Source organism: Myotis daubentonii, chromosome 14, assembly GCF_963259705.1.
Source record: "Myotis daubentonii chromosome 14, mMyoDau2.1, whole genome shotgun sequence".
NCBI lineage: Eukaryota > Metazoa > Chordata > Mammalia > Chiroptera > Vespertilionidae > Myotis > Myotis daubentonii.
In genome coordinates, this window is record NC_081853.1 from 53,642,337 (window position 1) to 53,667,269 (window position 24,933).

Here is a 24,933-nt window from a genome sequence, read left to right on the forward strand (position 1 = left end):
AAGCTCTGAAAAGAGTTCCTGGAGGACTCCTTTCTCCTTTGCGTTCCTATATTGTGTTCTTCTGCATTTATTTACTTGACATATTCCACTTGATATCTTTATCTTCTCTCCACGACAGATGGGACCTGAGTGTGCATGGAAATGTCACCTTCTTCATCTGTGAACCCCCAAGTGCGCCTCGCTGGAGGCCGTGAATGACACCTAAAGGTACCCTCTGACTACAGATAAACATGACTTAACTGCCCTGTTACTGATACAATATAATTTCCCAGCGTCATGCACATCCCATCAGGACAACTGACTACATATCAACCCTACAAGCTGGAAAGTCTTCAGACTGCACTTGGGGGTCACAGGGGAGGGGAAGGGGTGCAGTGAACTCAAAAGGAAGATGTTTATTGCAACATATTTTCTTCATTCCTTAAGGAATGTTCTTAGCCCATGGCTTTGCCTTGGGTGAAATAATGTCAGATGGTTTAAAGCAAACAGAAAACGCCAACCTCTGAGGTCAGTAACTAAACCCTTCACATTCCACGTGGGCACTACTGTACGAGTCGGCAGGCTGGCGAGCGGCTGGTGCACAGCCATGAAGGGCGGCGTGGGAAGGGATCTGAGTAAACGGAGAAGTCACCTCACATGATCAACACCACCTACTATGAAAGCCAGTGGACACTCGTGGGAGGCGCCGGTTTCCAAACCGCAAAATCGCAGCCTGACAAGCCCATCGCGGGGCTCCTGAGGCCCGCAGCACATTCTCTGCACGCACCTCACCTCGCTTCCCAAACTGGTGTCTTGGTGGCTTTCAAAGGCGGGAAGGACTAAGGATACGTTATTACAAGCTACTTATGTGGCTTCTATTTGCTACCACCTTTTGAAAACGAAGGAGAAAGCTGGTTCGCTTCCAGCCTGCTCCGCGGGAGGGCACCTGCTGAGGGTGGCTGGTGGCAGGACTGAAATTCAGGAGCAATCCCTGCCTGACAAGCTGCCGCACCGCTGCAGGCTACAATCCCACGCTGCTGCCCGGAGGGTTATTACCATGGAGGGCGCAGGGCGGACAACAAAGGGCCTTACCCCTTCCCGAAGGCACCTCATTAGCACCGTGTACGCAGCCAGGGGAACGGCCCAGCATTCTCTGGGGTGCTTTCTTTTTTCTTCCTAAAATGAAGGGGAAGAAAAGGCGGTGACGCTCGCAGCACAAACGAGATTAACCCATTCCAGAGAAAGGTGCCGTTTCAAATACACCAACTCTCTAAAACTTCCTAATATTCTCTTTACAGCACGATTTACCCCGTCATTTACGATCTGACTGGGGGGGGGGGGGGGGGGGTCTCTGACTGCACTGCACAGGCTGGTACTGTGTCTACTGCTTGCTTTGTTACATATGATCTTGATCGATCCCCTCATCAGAAGCTAGAGAAGAACTGAGAAATGGCAACAGGACCTGGCTGACAGAGAAACCACCCTATTGATGAGCGCTATAAGGAAAACCACAGCAGGTAAGGGGTTAGAGCAGCGGTTCTCAACCTGTGGGTCGCGACCCCTTTGGCAGTCGAACGACCCTTTCACAGGGGTCACCTAAGACCATCCTGCATATCAGATATTTACATGACGATTCATAACAGTAGCAACATGACAGTGATGAAGTAGCCACGAAAATAATTGTATGGTTGGGTCACAACATGAGGAACTGTATTTAAAGGGCCAGAAGGTTGAGAAAGACTGGGTTAGAGGGACACTAGACGGGTGGCTCCATCTCACACTGCTGACAGCCAGGCCTCTGAAGAGACCCACGAGCAGGGAGAACACGCAGACACCTGGGAAACACGGCGAGCAGGAGGAAGCGCCGGTGCGGAGGGAGGTGTGCAGGCAGGAGCAGGCACAGGGGGTGCGTGCGAGGAGCTGGGGGAGGTCAGCGTGGCGGAAGGAGTGAGCGAGGCGGGGCGAGGGAGGCTGAGGTGAGGCGGGCACTGGGGCCTAGAAGCAACTGGAGGGACTGATGACCGTGAGCAACACGAGAGGCACAGGGCCTCTGAGGAGCGACACCTGCAGTCTCTCATGTGTGTAACAGGCTCGCCATGGCTGATGTCTGGAAAACACACTTTTACCAACACAAGAGCAAAGCGAGGAGACTGTCTGGGAGTTCTGACGACAGGCCAGGTGAGAGATGATTACGGGCTGAACCAAAAAAACGCAAAAGTAAGAACACCTGGACTGGGGTGGGAGGCACCCCTGACAGAAGGACAAAGCCACACAAACTGCGACGGCGTTGCTCTGTAACGTCCTCTGCAGAGTCCCACTCCGCCTTCCGCCCTCCTGGTACCCTGGGTGTGAGCAGAGCGCCCGCAGGCGGGCTAGGTCTCTGTTACACAGCGTGCACCATCACTCCGGGCCAGCCTCTCCTCGGTCAGCTCGGACTTGAGATTCTGAGGTTGACATATATTCAAAGTGACAGGCCCACAAAAGCCCTCATCTCTCCTGAAAACGTACGGGTTTTCGTGGGCCCAGGGGCAGAATCCCCTCGTCAGGCTGGCTAGCATAAGATGCGGTCGCCTGTCATGGTCACAGACGGGGGCTTTATTAAAACAGCCTCGTTTCCATCCAAGTAGAGTAAGCCACCAAGGAACGCGATTCTCGACACCTACTTTTAGAAACAATGGGAATATTGCGGCACACCGGCTGAAAATTGCTGCTCGAAAGCAAAAGAGGGGAGGGAAGATGACAGACAGACAGGGAGAGACCGACAGCCTCTCTCCTCCAGAGCAGCATCTCTCCTCAGCTCCTGGGGCGAGCTCGCAGCGGCAGAGTCAGGGAACTTTCATGGGCTATTAATACTCGCCGGCCGGGATATGTCAGAACGCGTCCATGCGCAGCAGGGCTCATCTCAATCAGACAGGCTCACCTGGGTGGCCACCAGATAGAGCAGCTCCCCGAGGGCTGGCAACAGGCACTGTTTTAATTTGCTGTTCCTGAAGTTTTCCCTAATTAATTCGGTTAGGAGAGTAATTGCCTGAAAAGAGAGAGAGGGAAAAAAAAGTATATTATTTGATATGTATCTCTGTTCTCACACCTGTATGTAAAAGGCAAGACTCTCTCCAGAATTCACCTTCCATTTTTAAGAAGCAGTTTCCAAATGATTTTCAAAATATGGGCCTGATTCCTGAAAGAAAGAAAAAATAGTAACTGTCCCCGATGACAGTAAAAACGCCTCCGGGAAAACGCACTCCGGTCTGGAGGGCACTGGTCAGCTACCAAGCACTTTCGCCGCCTCGCTGACCCGGCCAGGCAAGTGTTGCGCTAACTGTAGAGATGGGGACTCGGGGGAGGGTCCAGCAAGTCTCCGCCAGCTCCCCGGACAGCCAGGGTGGGCACCAGCGCCTACCATTCCAGGTCCCTAGCACGGCCCCGTTTAAAAACTCTCACATTGCCCTAATGGGTTTGGCTCAGTGGATAGAGTGTCGGCCTGGGGACTGAAGGGTCCCAGGTTCGATTCTGGTCATGGGCATGTACCTTAGTTGCGGGCACATCCCCAGTAGGGATTGTGCAGGAGGCAGCTGATCGATGTTTCTCTCTCATTGATGTTTCTAACTCTCTATCCCTCTCCCTTCCTCTCTGTAAAAAATCAATAAAATAAAATAAAATTTTTTAAACAAATAAAAACTCTCACATTGCATTACACTTTTAAATGATTCCTTCAAAAACCTGAGAGTAGAAATATTTTCCCAAAGCTTCAATATGATCCACGTTGACCCTCAGCAGCATGTATCGAACGTAGTTAATTTCCCAGGAGCGACGCTAAGGCAGTCCCAGCCCCTCGTCACCGGAATGCACACATGGGACCACGGGTGAGTGGGATCACACGGTGACCAGGAAGCGGGGGAGGAAGGTTTCCGATGGCACGTGAGTCCGCCCCATCCTGAGAGGGAGCTCGGAGCAGGTAAGACAGTGCAGAAACATGCTCCAGGTCAACGCGGCTCCGAGTGTGGCGCACAGACAAGGCTACTCACCGTCGGCAAAGACGGCAGAATAGACACTGAAAGGAGGCATTTGAAAGCTTCCAGAACCACTTAACAAAGTGACACTATCCCAGCACGTGATCTCTGGCCCTTTTGTAAACAAGAACCCGGAGGAGTGGTGTCCATGTGGGGTGAGCTCGCAGTCAGTAGTCAGGTACTGGAGGACACTGTGGATGTGGTATTTTTTTATAAACGGTTTTGTTAAGTTACAACTGACATACCGTAAACTGCAGCTATGTAAAGGTAACCATCTGTGACATCATCACCTGCAGCCCCGATCAAAACGGCAACACCCCGAGTGTTCCCTCCGGTTACTTTGGTAACTAATCCCTCCATCCTACTCCTTCCTCCTCCCGAGACAGCCACCAGTGTACCTTCTGTCATTAATCCACATTTTCTAGAGTTTATGTAAATGGGATCGCATACTACATATTCCTTTTTCTGGCTCCTTTCTCTGGATGAATCTTCAGAGAAATGTGCTAAACATGAAAAAAAGCCAATCACAAAAGGTTACATACTATATGATTCCATTTATACAACATTCTCAAAATGACAAGAGTATAGAAATGGCAAACAGGTTAGTGGCTGCCAGGGCTAGGGGTTAGGGGAGGACACGTGATAGAGGGCAGTGGGCGTGGTTAAAAAGGGGCAGTCTGAGGGGTCCTTGGGGTGTTGAAACTGTTCCCTAACTGTTTTGATGTCCATATCCTGCAGCAATATTCTACTCTAGTTCTCCAAGATGCAACCTCTGGGGAAAATGGATGAAGCATACCCAGGATCTCTCTGGATTATTTCTTACAACCTCATATGAATCTATTAATTATCTCAAAATAAAAGGTTTAATTTTTTTTTAAGTCAACCTCACGCTAAATTCAAAACCCATACCCAGCTCACTGCTTCGCAAAGCTAGGGACAGGGACTCACAGCTTTTCTCAATCTTATAGCCCACGGGCACTCTGGGTCAGTAAGCATCACTGGAAATTAAAACACCTTAATGCTGCAGATCCTGGAAGAGATGGAACTGTCTGAATGGCCTCCAGCACGACAGGACAGCGCAGACAGACACGCATCACGTAGTCCATGCTAGTAACCCCACGGCAGCCTGACACGGCGCTGCCTACGTCAGCTTTGGAGAGCGGTGAACAGTGTTTCCCTGCAGTGTTGTTTGGATAGTTTCCCCCTTGTTATTGTAAAACTTTAAAAAAATATTACTAGTAAAAAGGAAAACTATAAGAATAGTGAACAAACATACCGTATGAATGACAAATACCACGGAGAAAAATAAGTGTTTGATGACCTAGGCAGACTGGCACTTAAAATGCCATTACTAAACAGAACAAAAAAGGTAAAATAGATTTGCTAAGCTCTTCTTCAGCTTCAGAAATCCAAGTAATATATGGATATTGGGGGAGAGGGGGTTGTTTGTTTTTTAATGTTTTTATAGGTTCAGAGAGAGGAAGGGAGTGGGAGAGAAACAGGAATATCAATGGTGAAAGAGACTCATCAATCGGGTGCCAGGCATACATGCCAGTGCTTCCACACTCTCCCGACGGTCCTCCCTTCTGCACCTACAGGCAGGGATTTCATTTACATGCCAGGTGGGACAAAAGTAGGTTTACAGTTGTCCATATGCAAAATAATAATTAATCCTATATAATAAAACCCTAATATGCAAATCAACCAAATGGTGGAATGACCAGCAGAACAACCAGTTGCTTGATGCACAATGACCACCAGGGGCAGAGGTCCAACACAGAAGCTGCCCCCTGGTGGTCAGTGTGCTCCTACAGGGGAAGCACTGCTCAGCCAGAAGCCAGGCTCACGGATGCTGAGTGCAATGGCAGTGGCGGCCCGCCTCCACTGCAGACAGGCAGTATGGAGAGAGGGGTCCTGGACTGCAAGAGCCCTGGACTGCGAGAGGGATGTCTGACTGCTGGATTAGGCTCGATCCCCAGAGAGATCAAGGATCAAGCCTAAGCCAGCAGGCGGACATCCCCTTAGGGGTCCTGGACTGTGAGAGGATGCAGGCCGGGCTGAGGGACCCCCTGACCCCATGCATGAATTTTGTGCACCGGGCCTCTAGTAAATAATAATACAAGAATAAACTTTCATACACTCACAACTATAAACCTACTTTTGCCCTATCCTGTATATTGAGGGTTTTTAAATTATATATATATATATTTATATATTTATTTATTTATTTAATTGATTTCAGAGGAAGGGGGAGGGAGAGATAGAAACATCAATGATGAGAGAGAATCACTGACCAGCTGCCTCCTGCATGCCCCCTTCGGGGGATGTAGCCCACAACCTAGGCATGTGCCCTTGACTGGAACTGAACCCAGGACCCTTCAGTCTGCAGGCCGACGCTCCATCCACTGAGCCAAACCAGCTAGGGCTAAATGACATTTTTATTTGGAATCATAACACAATTATGCCCATTGCACAAAGTTTTCTTTTTTATTAAAAATATATTTTTATAGATTTCAGAGAGGGAGAGAGAGATAGAAACATCAATGATGAGAGAGAATCATTGATCAGGTTTCTCTGGCATGACAGAGGATCGGGCCCACAAGCTGGGCATATGCCCTGACCTGGAATCAAACCGTGAACTCCTGGCTCGTAAGTCGATGCTCAACCATTGAGCCACCATGGCTGGGCTACATGTTTTCTTAAGAAACCAAATCACATTGTCCTTTATGAAAACTGAGTCTTTTCGATGTTGGGATATGTCAAAGTTATGACACAAAGAACATAACCCCCAATACTGTTTGAGCTTTCTATTCATAACTATTACTTACTTGCTACTATATTCTAAATAGTCATCTCTTCAACACTCCTCAAATAACAGAAATACAAAGGAAGCTCATTTTAAATTGCATTTTTCTGCTTCAGGGATCAGCTCTGATTAGTTATGTTTGTGCAATTCTTTCCACCACCAAGTCTCCTTCTGTCTTTCTTTCATCTAATAGAAAATTAAACGTGGCATTTGCTGGGTTCGCAAGGATTGCTAAACACATCACATTCCACTGTATAAGCCCCACAGCTGCTGCTCTGAAAATATTGCAACAAAGGTGTGTTCACAGCTCGGGTAAAACGAGCAGGCAAATCAGTCAAAGCAAGAAACACAAAAGGTAAAAACTGCTCTACAAGATGTCAGGCAAGAAATTCAGTGACTTCCATCGTTATAAAAAATTAGGAAGCATGCCGTTTAAGAATTCTTTGAGGTAAGATGTTTCATCTGTATGCAAAAGTGATTAAAATATGGCGATGCCCCAAGTGAGATCCACTCGGCATCCTGGCTGAATATTCGCTCTCCGCAGAGGCCTGAATGTTTTCAACTCGTTTCATCCTGTTCAACACATTTGCCTCTTGTGCTGTCCAAGAACTAACCAAAACACAAGTTTGTTTAGCAGGGAGACACAAGGGCAGATTCACCGACACTAACCGTGTGGAGGACTATAAATGACACCGGGCCCAGCCGGCGTGGCTCAGTGGTTGAGCGTTGACCTTTGAACCAGGAGGTCATGGTTCAATTCCCGGTCAGGGCACATGCCTAGATTGTGAGCTCGATTGATCTCCGGTGTGGGGCATACAGGAGGGAGCCAATCAAAGATTCTATCTCATCATTGATGTTTCTATCTCTCTCTCCCTCTCCTTTCCTCTTTGAAATTAATTTAAAAATATTGTTTTTTTTAAATGACATCAGTTTCAGCTCAGGGCTATGAACAAGCCAGACATGGTCACAGTGTCGGCCCTGGCCCAGTAACTCAGCTGGTTAGAGCTACACCAAGGCCATAGGTTTGATCTCCGCTCAGGGCACATACAAGAAGCAACTAATGAATGCAGTGCAGGTGAAATGGAAGGTGGTGAGCAAGGAGCCGCGTCCTCAGTGGACAAGGAGAGTGAGCAGGGGGTCAGTAGCGCAGGGCACTGCGGGGAAGGTAGTGTCATGTGACCTGTGAGACCCTGAATCACAGATCCTTTGGAAAGCCAGAGTGTGGGAGTGTTTGCAGGAGTGAGGACGCACCCACAGACACAGGGGCACCCACAGACACAGGGGCACCCAGACACAGGGGCCCTGCCAGTGCCGCCAACACCTCTCAACTTCAAACACTCACCTGCACGCACATCTTTTCAAGAGCCTTAATCAGAGCCCTTCAGCTAATAAGTGTTTAAACTCAACAAGACCATTGAAGCCAAGCCCACCGCCTTCACTTCCACCCAGCCTGGGCTCAGGGGGTAAGACGCAAACCCTGGGCCGTACTGGAGAGCGTTTGGAAGTAGCCACTCCCGCCTTCCCACGGACTCAAGCCCTCCCTGGACTGGAACCCAAACATCTCCTGGAGACCACCCCACACCTGGGCAAATCGGCTTCTTCCACCTTAAATTCTTAATCACAGCCTTGGTTCCTATGAAAGCCTATGGCAGCTCTCCCATTCTCTGTGATGACAAGCTCCCTCATCTTCCCACCACCAAGCCTTGCCCCCCACTCCATCTACCTTTACTCACCCTCTCTTCCTTTACAGCAGGTGAAGTGCCCCTTCCCTGGCCTAAGGTCATTCCCTTCTGCCCGTCATACACCGCCAGTGGCCCATGTCTCGCCTCTATCCTCGATGCCTCCCTCTGCAGTGGCTCTTTTTCGTTAGCATTTAAATGTGCCTCACACTCACAGCCAGACTTCCTGACCTAGATACATCTTCACCTGCTCACCCTGGTTTCCTATACAGCCTCTCCAATCTGGTTTCTACAGCACGCGTCACCAAAACCCTCACTGTCCCACACTCATCTTGCCAAACCCAATCCACATGTCCGTTTTCAACTTAACCTAACTCTCAAAAACAATTTTTTAAAATGACCATTTCCTCCTTCATAGCACAGGATCCCCTCTCCCTTCCACTAAAGCAACTCCCCTGTGTTCCCACGTCACTGGTCCCCTCAGTGTCTGGTATTTCCTCCTCTCTCTGTGTGTAATGTCCGCTGTCCGTCAGAAACTCCAGGAGGAAGAGACCACACCTGTTTCGCTCATCACTGTGCCTCCAACGCCTATCCCATTACTTGGCTCAAAGAACGTGCTCTTTAAATATTTGTTGAGTAGGCCGAAACCAGTTTGGCTCAGTGGATAGAGCGTCGGCCTGCGGACTGAAAGGTCCCAGGTTCGATTCCGGTCAAGGGCATGTACCTGGGTTGCGGGCACATCCCCAATAGGAGATGCGCAGGAGGCAGCTGATAGATGTTTCTTTCTCATTGATGTTTCTAACTCTCTCTATCTCTCTCCCTTCCTCTCTGTAAAAAATCAATAAAATATATTTAAATATTTGTTGACTAGATGCAAATAAATAAAAAAGCCTCTGTCTACACCTAACACCCTATGCAAAATTAACTCAAAATGAATTGTCAGCCTAAGTATAAAATCTAACACCACAAGAATTTTAGAAACTTTTTGTGGCCTTAAGTGTGATAGTGGTATTGTGGTTATATTTTTTAAATCCTTTTCTGCTAGATACATATACTGAAGTATTTATGAGTAAAATGTTTTGTTTTTGTTTTTTACTTTTTAAAATGTGTTTTTATTGATTTCAGAGAGGAGAGGAGAAGGAGAAATAGAAACATCAGTGATGAGAGGGAATCATCGATCAGCTGCCTCCTGCACGGCCGCTGCTAAGATTAAGCCCACAAACTGGGCATGTGCCCTTGACCAGGAATGGAACCGGTGTGGTTGGCTGGATTTTTTAAAAAAAATAAATACTACAGGGAGAGAAGGAGAAGAGGGAAGAGAGAGGAAGGAGAGGAGAGAGGGAACAAGATGGGAAAGAAGAGGGCAAAAGATGACAGACAAATAAGGTTGGCAAAGTGCTAATAATTCCTGGAAATGAGTGATGTCTCATATTCCAGTCTCTCTACTTTTATGTATGTTGAAATTTCCCATAATGAAAACATTTAATGAAGGAGTCAAACTAGTACACCTGTTAATATTCCATCCAGTTCTAAATTTTAGGGTTCTATAATCAACTTCCTGAACTACATCCACTGCATGCTTGAGACTACAAATATGTATCAAAATGCCAGGACTATTTCCTAAAAGTTATTACACACAGGAACCCCAGTGATCACTGGGTGGTAAATGCGTGATCTAGTAGGAAAAGCCTAAGAATCAGGCCATATTTTTCTATGAAAAAAAAATGAAGAATTGAACAAATGCTTCTAAACACATACAAGAGGTGATGCTCAGCTCTTGTCTGTAGCCAATAACGACAGAATGAGATGAAAGAGATTTAAACTACATCCCAAGGCTAGTACAACAGATGTCCCCCGATCTCTTCTGCCTCTTTGTAACAAATCACACCAGCATCTGTTCCCACCATTGTTTTAATCATTTATTAAATCTTCTGACATTGACTAAGTGCCCGAAATACATGTTACCTTGCTGCTAGGGACTGTGGGAAACAAAGATGAATAATAAAATGAGGTTTTATACCGTTAAAAGGTCTATAGAATCTTCAACCACAGTTTTTAGTATCTGCTAAAGGTAAACCTACTGGAGAAATCAGAATGTAGCTCATACCTGAAATTTTATTAATAATTTACTGAAAAACGATCTACAAACACCCAACTGGGAGTTTCACAGAAACCTGTCCAAGGAGCCCTGCGCTAAGGCTCGCAGCCGGCTTCCCGGGGCCCTACCCCCTGGGACACGGGCAAGGTGCTGACTGCACTTTGCTGGAGAGCTGTGCTGGCTTTCATTCATCTCCTATGGTCTTCATCACCAATGGAATGCAACTTCATTTCACACGGTGGAAACTCAAAAGGAGAAGGAAAAAGGAGGAGGAGGAGAAAGGAGGAGGAGGAGAAAGTAGGAGAAGGGAGGAGGGAGAAGAGGAAGGACAGAAAGGAGTGAGGGAGGGGGAGGGGAGGGGGGAGGAGGGGGAGGAGGGGGAGGAGGAGGAGAAAAAAACAGGGAAAAGATGAAAACAAAAAAGCTCTATCTGCTAAGCCTGCTTCTTCCTGAAGTTTGCGAAACTTCGTTCCCAGTGTTTGGGTGACCTCTAGTGGCTGCTTCCATTATCACAGCCCATCGGGTAAAGAGGGCATCACAGGGAACACCCAGCTCCAACAGGACTTAGTTCACAGTACAGTGTGCTTAATTCAAACAGGCGTCCAGACGGCCAACTACACACTATCGTGCCTTTTTAAATGACTTTTCCCGAGCGTCACTTGGGCAAATGTCCTAAAGGGGACAGTGCAGGATCGCAGGGTACAAGAGGATCAGGAATGAACACCGCCCCTCCCAACCCGAGCAGCATCCGGAATGCAGTGATTAATGAGGGGCAGCAACAGGAGGTGGGAGATACTCTGAGAGGTGCCCAGTCGGAGGAGCAGGAAGTACTAGCCCAGGACACGAGGACAAGGGCGGTTCGAGAACTGCCGGGCCAAATGCTCTTGGTGGCGGCGGCAGCAGCAGTTGCGGGGGATCAGGCCGCAGGCACATCACCCAGGGCGACTGACAGGCCCGGTGGCTGCAGCTGCCCTCTGCCCAGACCTGCAGGAGTTCCCACGGCAGCAGCCCACACTGTCTCCAGGCACAAGGACCCCACAGTGGGAGTGGGCGGCTCCCAGCTCCAGCCTTGGCGACAGCCTGTCCTCATCGGCAGACCCCCCGGGACCTCTACCCACATAAAGCTTTCCCTCGGGAAACGGGCCTCCTCCAAACGTAAGTGACAGACGATAGAGCCGCAAACCCCTTCAATTACTGAACATGTTTTCTATGTCCAGCTGGTGTTGAGCCTGAAGGTCTATGGAGGTCATCGTTTTATGGCAACGGGACAATCCCACGGAGAGAACTTCGTGAAGGGCAATGAAATCTGCGTATTCCAAGTCACAAAATGAGGGACACTCTCCTCTGTCATTCGTAACATTTCAGGACTAAGAGCAATTACCTCAATAACAGGTGTATGTTCTTGAAGTTCGGCTGTGTGTGAGGCCAGTAGACCAATCACGCGAGCGACCTTGGCCCGTCTGTAAGTGGAGAGAAAACAGTCTGTGAGCAGGAGAGTCAGGGACTGAGGAAACCGACCCCCGGGAGAGTTCCATTAAGTAAGGACGAGCACTGACAGGAGATAAGGCGGGTGAGACGGGATGAGCAACACTCCCCCGTGTACAGGGCCCAGAGAAATGCGCGCGGGAGACCACAAAGCATGCCTGCTCACCCCGTGGAAAAGCTGAATAAGTTGTGCTCCTACAGCAAGTGGAACACATTTTCCAAAGGCTTAACCAGAGAGACGGACAGAGTAATTTTTATTTCTGAGCACAGAGGTCTTTGGCTAAAGGTCTCTGTTCTACCTCTTAGCAGACAGGTGATTATATATATATGCGTGTGTGCGTGTGTGTGTGTAGTAAATAATACTACTTATCATTAGTGTTAAACATATACAGGTCAGTGCAAAAGTAGGTTTACAGCTGTTCACAGGGAAAATAATAAAATAATTAACAAGTAATAATACAAGAATAAACTGTTTTGTGTACTCACAACTGTAAACCTACTTTTGCCCCACCATGTATATATTCACTTTAATACGAAGTTTTACAATCATAAGTCTTACAAATATTGTTCTATTTTAACCAATACTGGTCTTAGTGCGGTGTTTCTGTTTCATGATCCAGCAGAAAATAAAGCTGATAAACATCACTTCAGGTGATTTGGAAAAGTTTATTTCATATAGAAAATTCGTTTGATGGGAATCTTTTCTGTAATGTGGAGAGAATGCCGAGTGTGCGAGCTGGTGAGAACTGCACTGTTAGCGATGCCGGCATGTTCTCTGGGCTGAGACTTGTCAGGGTCTCCAAATAGAGATACAGGCGCCCCGGAGGGAAGCCAGTCGGACTCCGAGGACAACCACAGGGAGGTGCTCGTGTCGTCGGAGCTCGGGCACAGAAATGATTCTTAAGGACTCCCATCCTCCTTGAACCAGCATCCAGATTTTATAAAGAAGCCCTGGGCAGTACATGCAAAAGGAGTGGTAGGTCAGTGATGGCGAACCTATGACACGCGTGCCAGAGGTGACACACAAACTCATTTTTTTGGTTGATTTTTCTTTGTTAAATGGCATTTAAATATATAAAATAAATATCAAAAATGTAAGTTTTTGTTTTACTATGGTTGCAAATATCAAAAAATTTCTATATGTGACACGGCACCAGAGTGAAGTTAGGGTTTTTCAAAATGCTGACACGCCGAGCTCAAAAGGTTCGCCATCACTGTGGTAGGACCTTGGACCAAAAGTGACAAGTTACAAATTTAAAACTTTTACGCATCAAAGGGCACTGTCAACAGAGTGAAACGGCAACTCACAGAGTGAGAGAAAACATTTGTAAATCATATATCTGATAAGGGGTTAATATCCAGGATATATCAAGAACTCCTACAAATCAACATAAGACAAGGAACCCAATTAGAAAATGGGCAAAGGACTTGGGACAGACCGTTCTCCAGAGAAGATACACAAATGGCGATGAGCACATGAAAATCTAGATGGTCACCATTACTAGTCACAGTGAAATGCAAATCAGAACCATGAGCTAGCACTTCACACCATTAGGATAGCTACTATCAGAGGGAAAAAAGAAACAGAGAAAATCAGGAGAATGTGAACAGAAACCCTCAGGTCCAGCCGGTGGAAGTGTAAACTGGTGCTGCTATGGAAAACATGGGTCCTCAAGGTGAGCATGGGATTATCATATGACCCAGCAATTCCGCTACTAGTGTACACCCCAAAGAACTGGAACAAGGACTGAACAGGTACTTGTACACCAATGTTCACATGGAATAATATTTACATGGAATTTATTCTACCTTAAAAAGAAATGAAATTCTGGTACATGCTACAACATAAATTAACTCTGAAAATATTAAGCTGAATGAAATAAGCCAAACACAATAGGACAGATACTGTCTGATCCCACTTACACTAGGTACCCAGAAGAGGCAAAATCGGAGAGACAAAAAGTAGAATAGAGGTTACTGGGACCAGGAGGAGGGGAAACAGGGAGATATTGTTTAATGGACAAAAGCTTCTGCTTGAGATGATGGAAAAGTTCTGGAAATTGATAGTGGTGAGAGTTGCACAACTCTGTGAATATACTTCGAGACACTAAAAAATGGCTAAAATGGTAAAATTTACATGATGTATATTTTACCACAATTTATAAATTTAAATTTTATAATTATATGCAAATTATACTTCAGTAAAGTTGATTGACAAATCTGATAAATACCCACTGCTAAAGTTCTAACTAAAGGGCATCTTTATACACACTGACGGGGGATAATGTTGAGACGATCTTCCTAAAGAGCATTTTAGCAATTTTAACAAAAATATTTTATTGCCTTTTAGCCACTCATTCTAATGGTACAAATGTGCCCTAAGAGGTCAAAGAAAACAGATTTAAACACAAAAGTGTTCATTATTGCATTGTTTGTCATTTTCACTATCCCAAAACAGAGAAGAGTGTAAATGAACTGTCAAGCGTTTGTAGCATATTAAGAAAGAGGCATGTCTTTAAAAAATATCTTAGACAAATAACTAATGACATTAAAATACATGTTAAAATGGGAGAGAAACTTACAAAGGTATATGATGTTATTCTATTTTGTTTTCCCATATGTGAACAAAGCCAAGAAATAAACAAACCTACTTCAACAGTGATCTCTCAGCTAAATTAAGGACCTTTACCAAATGCTACCAGGGTGATAGGGCCTGGGTCAGAGAAGGCCTCACTGGAGGAAGTGGTATTTAAATGGAGAGAATAAAAGAAAGCTTTAAGCAGAGGACTTGTCTACCTTTTCCTCAAAAGAGTTTAACAATTAAACTTCAATCTCAGAGGGAAGGGGGGTGAGGGAAGAGATTAACCAAAGAATTTATATGTGTGTCTGCATAACCCAACGGCACAGACAATGGTGTGGTGAAGCTTGGGGGGGGGGGGGGGGGGGGGGAGGTGATACACAAATGACTGGTGAGGGAGGGGGGACTGATGGAGGAGAAAAGGGGACGTCTATACTACTTTCAGCAAAAAAGATATATATTTTTTTAATTTTAAATAGAAAAAAAAAGTTTTCTATTAAAAAAAAATGTTTTAAAGCAGTATTTGGAAAGGATGAAGAGAGTCTATTTTAAGAAGCCAGCAGGGGGCACCCCTTTCAAGGATATAATTTAAGTTTTAGCTGAAGTGTTAGGTTTTGTTGATTTCTTTTTAATGACCTTAGCACAAATCTTCTCAACGTTTTCCATGCTCAGAAATTACCTAAAATAACTGAATAAAATAATGAAGAATAAGTTATTAAAATATAAATGTTACTTACATATCCCAGTTTGGAGCCATTCGCAAATGCTGGATTAGCAAGTGGAACTAGGATAAAAATGAAGACATACATTTCATTCATGAAACCGCATAGAAAGTGACTGCACGGTTAAAAAACCAGACCTGCATACAACTGAGATGGGAATCCCGCACTAAGAAGTTAATTATTCACAAAAATGCAAAAGCACTGAGGATATGAATAAGCTAAAAATAAACAATAAACACTACTTTCAGTTTCTCATACCCACTTACATTCCCTAAATGTGCCATAAACACACACCAAGTACCAAAAAAGTAAGCTTAAAACTATCCTGAAAGCAGATGACTTAATTTTCAAGCCAGTTCCCAATGAGGCCCCACTGCGGAGAAAGCCCAGACACTGTAACTTCCTCCTGGGGTGACTTCCAAAGCTCTGCCCAACTCCTAGGGCCTCCCCCATGAACCAAGCCAGCCCGACAAACAGCATGACCGGGGGGAAGTCTTAGGACTCAATGTCACCCTTCACTGTCGGATCAGAAACCGTGGGGTTTACCAGGTGGCCCAATAAAGGACCCTCTAGTTCACAGGGGCAGCTCATTCCACAGACTGATCCCTGTCCTATGATTTCAGATGTGAAAAATATCACACAACTATTACAAGTCAACATAAAACGCAAGCCAGAGTATGAGCAAAACAAGTTCAAAATCACTGTCTATGCAACTGCTCTTAGACTTCAGGATGAAAGAGAGGATAGTTTTGACAAACCTATGATCTTGATAAATCCCTTTTGCATTATAATTGGAATTAATAATTTAGCTCTTGTTTCAATCGCTATCGATACACATGAGTGGCATGCAGAAGGCATGCTGCAAGGACCGTGCGAGGGGTCTTGCTGTCACAACGTAACCACCTACCAGGGGGGAATGCAGGAGCCTGGTGGCCACCTCCCTCTGACCGGCCACCACGCACAGGTAGCACAGGAGGTTCAGCTTGACCCGGGAGGCGCCCATGGTCTTCTCGGGGCAGTCGATCTGCGAGCACACTTGTTGCAGAAAGTCGTTCCAGTCCTGGTCTTTCAGGGACACTAACCTGTCCACTGCAGAGGAAAGGAAATATTGAAAGTGGGTCTCGTGAAAAAGCACCACGAAAATATCTCGGGAGAAATGAAATGGAACAGTACTTCAAAAGCTGAGGCGAAAAAGTCGTGACTTCACAATGTCAAAATCCAAACTACTCCAAAGCTGACACTGTTCTCATTTACTCTTTTATACTCATTTCACTTTCTTCTACTGGAGACTCTTGTAACTATGCTGGGGGGGGAAAAATGAGATGCCTCAAGGAGAATTATCCAGCAAATGAGAATACAAAACGCCAGGTTAAATAACATTGTATCATGAAAAAAAAACACACAAGTCTTTCTGTAAATAAAGCAATCTAGCCTTAGAATATTGGAAAAGCCAAAAATAGTACAGTTGTTAAAAGGTTCCAACGAAATTACTATTCAACATCACAAGGTGAATATGAAAGCTGAAGTCACCTGGGATCCTGCCTCCACGTCCCTATACAAACACAGGCTGAACCCAGGAAAGAGATGCCATCCCGTTAACATGGCTGAGCAGAGCTCCACCTTCAGACAAGATAAACTGCAACAGCCCTTTCCCGGAATAACACAAAGTAAAGGGCAAAGGGGAAGGAATATTATTTTACAGTAATCCTCTACGTTTTCATCAATAGTGGTTCTATTTGGCATGGCTTATTTAAATTTGCCCATATTTTATGTTTTTAATTTACTTTGATTTTATTTCAAATCAGAGATTCTACTCTAGCCATGATGATGAAGTTTTTCCAAATCTAGTTCAATAGCTTTATCAAATACAATACGCCCAAATTTATGGTATAAAAACATTTCTGCCCTGGCCGGTGTGGCTCCGTTGGTTGGGCCTTGTCCCATGCACCGAAAGGTTGCTGGTTCTAGTCCCAGTCAGGACACATGCCTGGGTTGCTGGCTCAATCCCCGGCAGGGGGTGTGCAGGAGGCAATGGATTGATGACCTCTCTCTAAATTTCTTTTTATTGTTTTAATTTCTGACGTTCACCCTAAATCAGACTTTCAGTAGGTGAAAGGAAACATAACAATCTCCTTTTAAGTATCTCCATTTGCTGGAAGCCAGTCCATCCGTGCTGCTTGACACAGTCGCCCTGCCCTTCTTCGCCGACTCCATCCACACCTTTGGGAAGCCCTGGACCTGCTGGGGCTGGACCCCAACATCCATTCCCACACCATCCCCACAAAAGTGAACCCTCTGGTCCCATTCTCAACTGCCCTGGCTTCCTTGAGTAGACTCTCAATTCTTCACTGTGGTCTCCAACCCTCCACACCCACCATAACACCACAAATGTTGGAAATTCAATGGGCTCTACCAGGGGAAGGGCAGGAGAAGGACCTGCCCACGTAACAGGAAAACCCACCCAGCTTTTCAGGAACTCTCCCACCCACAAGAGCACAGGGCAGCCCAGACTCAGCCGAGTACGGTCAAAAGCTGGCACAAATGGATTACAGGTTGTTTACAATTTGCATAGCACTGCCAAGAGGACAACCAGTTGGCAAGAAAATAGAAATTTAACTATTCATGAATAAAATATTCCATGTGCTATTAAATGTCTGTCTGCAAAGTGTCTAAACTAAACCTTTATGAGCCTACCTGAATATGCTGGTAGATGCAATATTTTTGGATCAAATTTAATTGGTGGTTGTTTCATGATCTGTGGTTTAAAAAAGAAAAAAAACACCTTTTGAGACAGACATTGGCTCCTGATTTATCGCCTAGATCAGATTATAAGTTAGTGAGGACAGAAAGGAATGCTGTAAAATTTGTCACCCATAAGAATTCAACAGTGCCGTTTAAGATTAAAATATACAAATATGGATGATGATTTATAAAAATAAGATCATTTCCATTGATATTTGCAGCAAAATTAAGCTTCTTGAAAGAGATGCCCTACTGAGGCTTACGTGTAAGCTAATTTACCTCTAGGTGAGAAATTTGGTCACTGAACAAAACATGTGCTGGAGACCTGCCAGGTCCCATGCTCAGTGTTAGGGACACGGACACACACACACACACACACACACACAGAGATGTTATCCTGTTGTCAGAGAGCTGTCACTCGGGTAACAACACAGACATTTGTTAAACAACAAAAAAACTGAAGTAACGGTGCAGAACAGGCAGGACATAATCAGACAAAACATCTCACGAGAGGAGTGTTTTTAAGCATTAGCGAAGGCAGCAAGCCCTTCTGGCCGATGTGGCCGGGACAGGGTTTATGAAGAGGCAGGAGGTGGACTGAGGTCGTAGGAATGGCCAGGACTTGAAGGCTGAATTCAAGGCCACATCGCTCCAGGAAGCTGTGACAGCCTCAATAAGAAAGCGCATGAGTCTGGAGTCCTTCCTCTTGAAGCTTTTATGAAATATTCAACCATCACATTTCTATGTCTCACCTCTCCAAAATCCACAGTGCGTTTTTAAGGCCTCGGCTGGTAGTATTCTTGCCAGAAATAGACAACCTCATTCTCATCAAGAGAAAGCCTTCGACAAACCTAAGTGGAGGGACATTCTACAAAACACCTGACCACTTCCAAGTGTCAAGGTCATGAAGAACAAGCAGAGGTCAGGAAATGACCACAGGGCCGGGAGAGACAAGGACCGCCCGTAGGAGAGCAAGGAGACATAAACTGAAACGTGGGTCCAGGAACAGAAAAGGGGCGTCAGGGTCACAGCTGGCAAAATTCGCACCGTGCTAACGTTAATCCCTGGGTCTGCCAACCACCTGCGGTCCTGTAGGGTGTTCACATTAGGAGAGTTAATCCCTGGTCTGCCAACCACCTGCGGTCCTGTAGGGTGTTCACATTAGGAGAAACTGGGGAAAAGGTATATAGGGAGGAACGCTAATATTTTCTAACGTTTTTCTGGAAGTCTAAAATCAGTTCAAAATAAAAGCCTATAGTAAGAATGTTTAAAAAACAGCTAACATTTCCCAGAAACAACCAAACGTGGCTATAAAATGAAATAAAAAAATAGGGAATATGGTTTTAAAAAATTCGCAAATTGTTCTAGAGGGTCCACTGGGAAAATGCCCCGTTACCCATTAAATTTGATGTAATATCCAGTTATTCTGCCAGATATCTAAACTCATAAAAAGAAGTCGCTCTGTTGTGAAAATCGCTGGGTGATCTATATGAAATGCTGTCTTTGTAGCAAATACGCACACATCCAACAACCCATTTACTCTAAACCAGAGCAATGTTCCCCGATGAGATGAGAGGAAACGGTCACAAATTTACACAGAAAAAGACAGTTTAAAAAATTCACATACAGAATAGATAGTGGAAGAATGTGTTGGAGACTGGGCGTCAACAGAAAACAAAGGGACTGAGAAATGACATTTTTTCAAGGAAGGCACTCATCCCTAGTAACAGAGCATTGCTTTCCAAAAGACAGGAAGCAATAGGACTCCCCTGGGGTAGAAGTGAACCCAGAGTCCCCCAGCTCCCAGGGTCTGCCACCGCCCACCTGCGTCCTGATAACCTATGAGCGGGCGTGGTCTCTGTGATCGGCCCACCCAGCCACGCCTGGTGAGCGGTGCTCACTGCCATCTGCCTTCGTAACACCATCAACTAGAACATCTGGAGTGATCCACGTTAAGCACGTGCTGAGAAAGGAAGGCCTCGAGGGCTCAGGTCTGAGGTCTGAGTCAGCAGCCACTCCTGGGCCCGCTGGGCTGATGGGTGGCAGGGGGGGAGGGGATGTGGGGCAGGAAGAACACCGCCCAGGCAGGAAGGAGAGAGGGTTACAGACAGGGCGGGAGTTAGGCGTGTGGACATGTGTGTGGTTCGAACAAAATCCAAGCGGAAGACAAGAGGAACAGAAATGAAAACATCACCCAGACTTCAGTCCTCAGTGAAATGGTAAACCCAGCCTGCGGGGCATGGGGTGTTCTCCGCACCTTGGGATTGTCAATAATTGGCGTGACGACGAGTTCTGCGTCTGTGTAGATGAGCTCCCTCATCTGGGATTCCATGTCTTGCTGGCTCAGGTGCCCACCTGTGGTCTGAAACAACAACAAAAGTTAGACTGTTTCTGTGCCTAATGAAGAGCTTTGAAAGCCTGAACTAATAAGATGCTGAGCAAGGTCATTCTAATGTACCTCAACTGATACTCAAAACACTTGCACAGGGAGTCTCATTGGATCTTCATATGGGTGAATTAAATGGGTGAATTACGTGGTATATCAATGACAGCTCAATGAAGCTGTTACTTAAAAAAAAAAAAAAAACTATATGCCCTAGCGGGTATGGCTCAGTGGATACAGTGTTGGCTTGTGAAGTGAACAGTCCCAGGTTCAATTCTGGTCAAGGGCACATGCCCAGATTGTAGGCTCGATCCCCAGTGGGGAACTTTCGGAAGGCAGCTGATCAATGATTCTCTCTCATCGTGGATGCTTCTATCTCTTTCCCCCTCTTCCTCTCTGAAATCAATTAAAAAATATATTTAAAAAAAACTATAAAGCACCTCTCTCTTACGTGTGCTTACTAGAAAAACCAATGATAAGGCAATGACTTAATTGTAAATTTTGTAATCACCAACATAGCTCGGAAACCAACTTGCAATTATTCTTTAGAATCTCTATATCTCATGTAAAACACACAAAAAACAAAAAACAATCCATCGCTGTTCACCTTGGTCAAAGGAGGCGCCTTCTGCGGTGAACTCTGGGTCACATCCACACCAGGGCTTGACCCCACGGCAGTGCTGGTTCGCGGAGTAGGACGAGAACTGAAACACACACACCAGTGACCATTACTCACACGTCAGAAACTTTACCCTCCGCTTACTATATGCTGGGGAAAATGAAAACAGGTCTCCTGAAAAAGGGCAGAATACGTTAATTCTATGTGATCTCATCATATAAAAACATTTAATGTTATCTGTGTTTACATGACTATTATTTTTATAACTTTTTAAAGTAATTCCCTGGCTAATTTATTGTGTGGTTTTTTTTTTGTTTGTTTACAGCTTCTATGCTCCATGCAGTATTTTCTGTTTTTACTGGAAAACTTACAACAATGATTTTATTATTCTTTAAATGTCTGCTGGTGTGAGCAGGATTAACATAACAAAATACATCAGATATTCCACAAAGGATGAATAATATTCACAATTTTATTCCAGATGATGTTCAATATGGAAAGGTTTCTTGGTGCCTGCTGAGTGAGGAGTGATATAAACCCACATCTACTTGTAATGACTCCGCCCACACCTGTCAATGGCCTCCGTGCCCGATGGGCCACTCCATTCCCACCCTCCCCACCCCCAGTCTCTAATTTTCAGTTTTTCACATTTTAAGAAATTCACTCAGATCACCAGGGCCTTCTTTAGTAAACTCCTTCAAATTCCCAAAGATCAGGATTCCCATTTCTCTTACTTACCTGTTGGTTCATTCATTAAACAAGTACTGACTTAGCTCACAGGAAATGCCCCGGAGTATACAAAGCTTTTTTAAAATCCAGGACAACAGATGCTGTAATAAGATGTACTTTCATCCTCCGGCCGGGGACCCCTCACTGCTCTGTCACTTCACCCACCTGAGAAGGAACATGGACTCGTTCAGTTGACCCCCAAGAGCATTCTTAGGCCGCAGCTCAGCTGGATCTTCTGTGGCAGGAAAGGAGAACGTTAGCCAGGAAGGAACAGGTACCATGAGCGGGGCACCCGCAGGCAGGGACTGAGAGAGAAAGACAGCACGAATGCGGAGGGAAGTCTCAACACAGCATTCGAGGCGGCACACACGTGCTCGAATGAAAGCCCACCTAGCCTCCAAGAGCGACTCGGCCGCTGGCCACTCCTCTCCCCTCTGGCTGGTCCGCTCGGGGGGCTCCTCACAAGCTCCTTGGCATCTCGTGACCCGGAACATTCCATCACGTTTCTGCTGCTCAACAGGAGAAAGTCAACACAATCGAACTTACTTGTGAGCTTTCTACACAGCTTTCTGTGTCGAACAAGAGGTTGGAAATGATAACTAAATTACACGTGACATTGGGCAAAGCCATGGAGAAAAGCAGTATTTTTCACCGAGCAGTGACCATGAGCACCGCTACGAGCAGGACAGTGTGTGAAGAAGTCTCTACGCCTTCTCCCAGAAAAATAAATAGCAGCTGGCAGACTGGGGACAGAAACCACAACTCAAAGTAGCCGTGACCCAACATGAGTCTCCCTAGAGTGTCCCCTCCCGGTGCTGCCCAGCCTGGGCTCGAAGGCAGCGAGGACACAGAGGAAGCCCGTCAGAAGCCCTCTGTTTCTGTTCCAAGGACAGGAAAGGGACCTCTTGGGTCAGAGCAGGGAAATCCCCTAGGTGTTCCTTTTCTTTTTCCGTTCTGTCCTGCCCCGGCCCCCAGGTAGCCCTGCCGCAGCAGCTGGGAACAGCAGCCGCATCTGGCCAGTGCCTAACACTCACAGAGGAGGTCATCCTCTTCTCTAACCAAAAAGCTACGGTCTCAAGAATGTGGGGCAAACCCCTGGGGCTCCGCTCTCTTTCTCAGCCTCTCTCACTGTCCTCCCGCCACTAGGCCACAAAGACATCCAGCAAGACAAAGGCTGTAACACACAATAACTTTATTGTGGAATGCAAGGCTGGTTCAATATTTGAAAACCAATTTATGAAAGAGTCCATAATGAGAATCTAAAGGAGAAAAACCACATGATCACATTACCCAATACATAAAGGCATTCAGTAAAATTCAGCGTTCATTCAAACTGAAAAAGGGCAGTGACAGAAACCTCCACCTCATCGTTCTTAATGGGGAAAGGCGCTTTCATCCTACAAGCAGAAGCCAGGCAAGGATGTTCGTTTTCATCACTAATTCAGTATCTCACTGGAAAAAAGTCCCAGCAAGGGCAATAAGGCAGAAAAAAGCAATAAAAGGCAAGGAGGTTAAAAAGGAAGATGACAAACTGAGGTCGGAGGTATTCTGTGACTTGCTGACACTGCGGACCAGCGCCCAGTTCTCTGTAGCACCTAATACTATAGTGAAAGCATAACTGAAGCTCACTGGCTCAGAGAAACTCAAGTTTGGGAAAGACTTCAAATAGAACTCAGACTCCTCTATCCAAGACAATGAACCTGCCAAGATTAAAATTAAGGATCAGACAACCATTTATCACAATGAGGTAAGGAGGGGAAAGAGTCAATTATCAGAACTTTTATTCAGCTACTTCTCACCTGTTCTTTTCCAAATACCATCAATTTTGTAAGGGTCCTGGGCTAAGAAGATTTTTATAATAAAAACAAAGTATATTAGTCAAGACGAGCTCGGTTATGCTGTGGTGACATACAACCCCTCAAATGCCAGTGGCTCAGAATCTCGTAACTGTACATCTTCCTCAGGCACAGACATGCAGGCTGGGGGGAAAGATATGCTCACCGTGGGCACTAAAGACGCAGCCTGACAGCAACTCCATTTTTACAGTTTTCTTCCCAATTAACTCACCAGGAGAAGTGCAGCAGATCACACAGTGGCTTTCCAAGTTTCTATCCAGAAATAATACGTCACTTCTGCTCGCATTCCATTAGCCAGAGCAAGTCACATGACTACACCTAACTGCAAAGGGGGAAATGAGACCCTACCCCACGCTTGCAAGATGGGAAGCCACTTGTAGCTTGTAAACAGAACTGATAACTACCATACTAAATGAATGACTCCAGTTGAAACAACTGATTGGAAAATCCACAAAATCAAGAACACAAAAATGTCATGATGAAACTCTTTCAACAACCTTAAAGAAATGCTTGATTTTTCTACTAGGAAAACACAGAAGTTCTTGTCTTGATGCTGTGTCATCAGAACACTAATGCGTAGGAGTGTTTAGCAGCCATGCCCCCCACACAAAGATAAGCTGATCCTACCTGACGCTGGAGTCCTCGGTGCTCGAGTCCTGATCTTTTCTAGTAAAAGCATCCTTCCAAAATGGATGCCGCAGCAGGCCTGCCCAAGTTAATCTGCATAAAACACAAATGTTAAAATTCTGTTCATGATTCCCAGGGGGAAGTCCCAGGACATGTCCCAGTTATAGGAATCAGATTTTATCATTTGTAAATATCTCCATGTAAATGCACCTCTGAGATCGTGCGATACTTTACTCTTTCATTCCAGTACGCAACTGACCTCTCTTAAACAGCAACCGGTAATTCAGACATAATTCAGAAGCCTCACATGGTACAGAATGAAAGGGTCTGACAACTAAATGTTGGAAGTCTCAGGGTTCATATCCAGGGAGCCTGATGAAAACATTTTGGGTTCTCAATGAAGAAATCTATCAATAATTTAAAAATGTAAAGCAAATAGATCACATATTACCAACCTATAATTCTGCCCCACGACAGGCTTGATTTTCTAGGGCACCCTGCCTATTTTACACATTGCATTTGTGGGACTTCACTCCTATAACTTCATTCAGAAATAAACAAGAATGTCAACTTCATGACTATATACAGTCACATCTCTATTTAGGTGCTAAAATGTTGTC

At 45.6% G+C, this 24,933-nt stretch overlaps 1 protein-coding gene across 2 annotated transcripts in view; it reads right to left on the reverse strand.

Moving 5' to 3' along the window:
* The window catches only part of ULK4 (unc-51 like kinase 4), a 251,617-nt gene that overhangs the window by 210,338 nt on the left and 16,346 nt on the right, over window positions 1–24,933 (reverse strand). For both annotated transcript variants that reach the window (XM_059664478.1, XM_059664479.1), the window contains exons 9-19: window positions 24,314–24,406; window positions 22,221–22,339; window positions 21,996–22,065; window positions 21,090–21,186; window positions 20,357–20,461; window positions 18,052–18,112; window positions 16,265–16,446; window positions 15,373–15,419; window positions 11,954–12,032; window positions 2,900–3,007; window positions 1,072–1,155 (exon numbers count right to left, since the gene is read on the reverse strand). In XM_059664478.1, coding sequence (XP_059520461.1) covers window positions 1,072–1,155; window positions 2,900–3,007; window positions 11,954–12,032; window positions 15,373–15,419; window positions 16,265–16,446; window positions 18,052–18,112; window positions 20,357–20,461; window positions 21,090–21,186; window positions 21,996–22,065; window positions 22,221–22,339; window positions 24,314–24,406 — 1,045 coding nt within the window. The remainder of the gene's footprint in view (window positions 1–1,071; window positions 1,156–2,899; window positions 3,008–11,953; window positions 12,033–15,372; window positions 15,420–16,264; window positions 16,447–18,051; window positions 18,113–20,356; window positions 20,462–21,089; window positions 21,187–21,995; window positions 22,066–22,220; window positions 22,340–24,313; window positions 24,407–24,933) is intronic.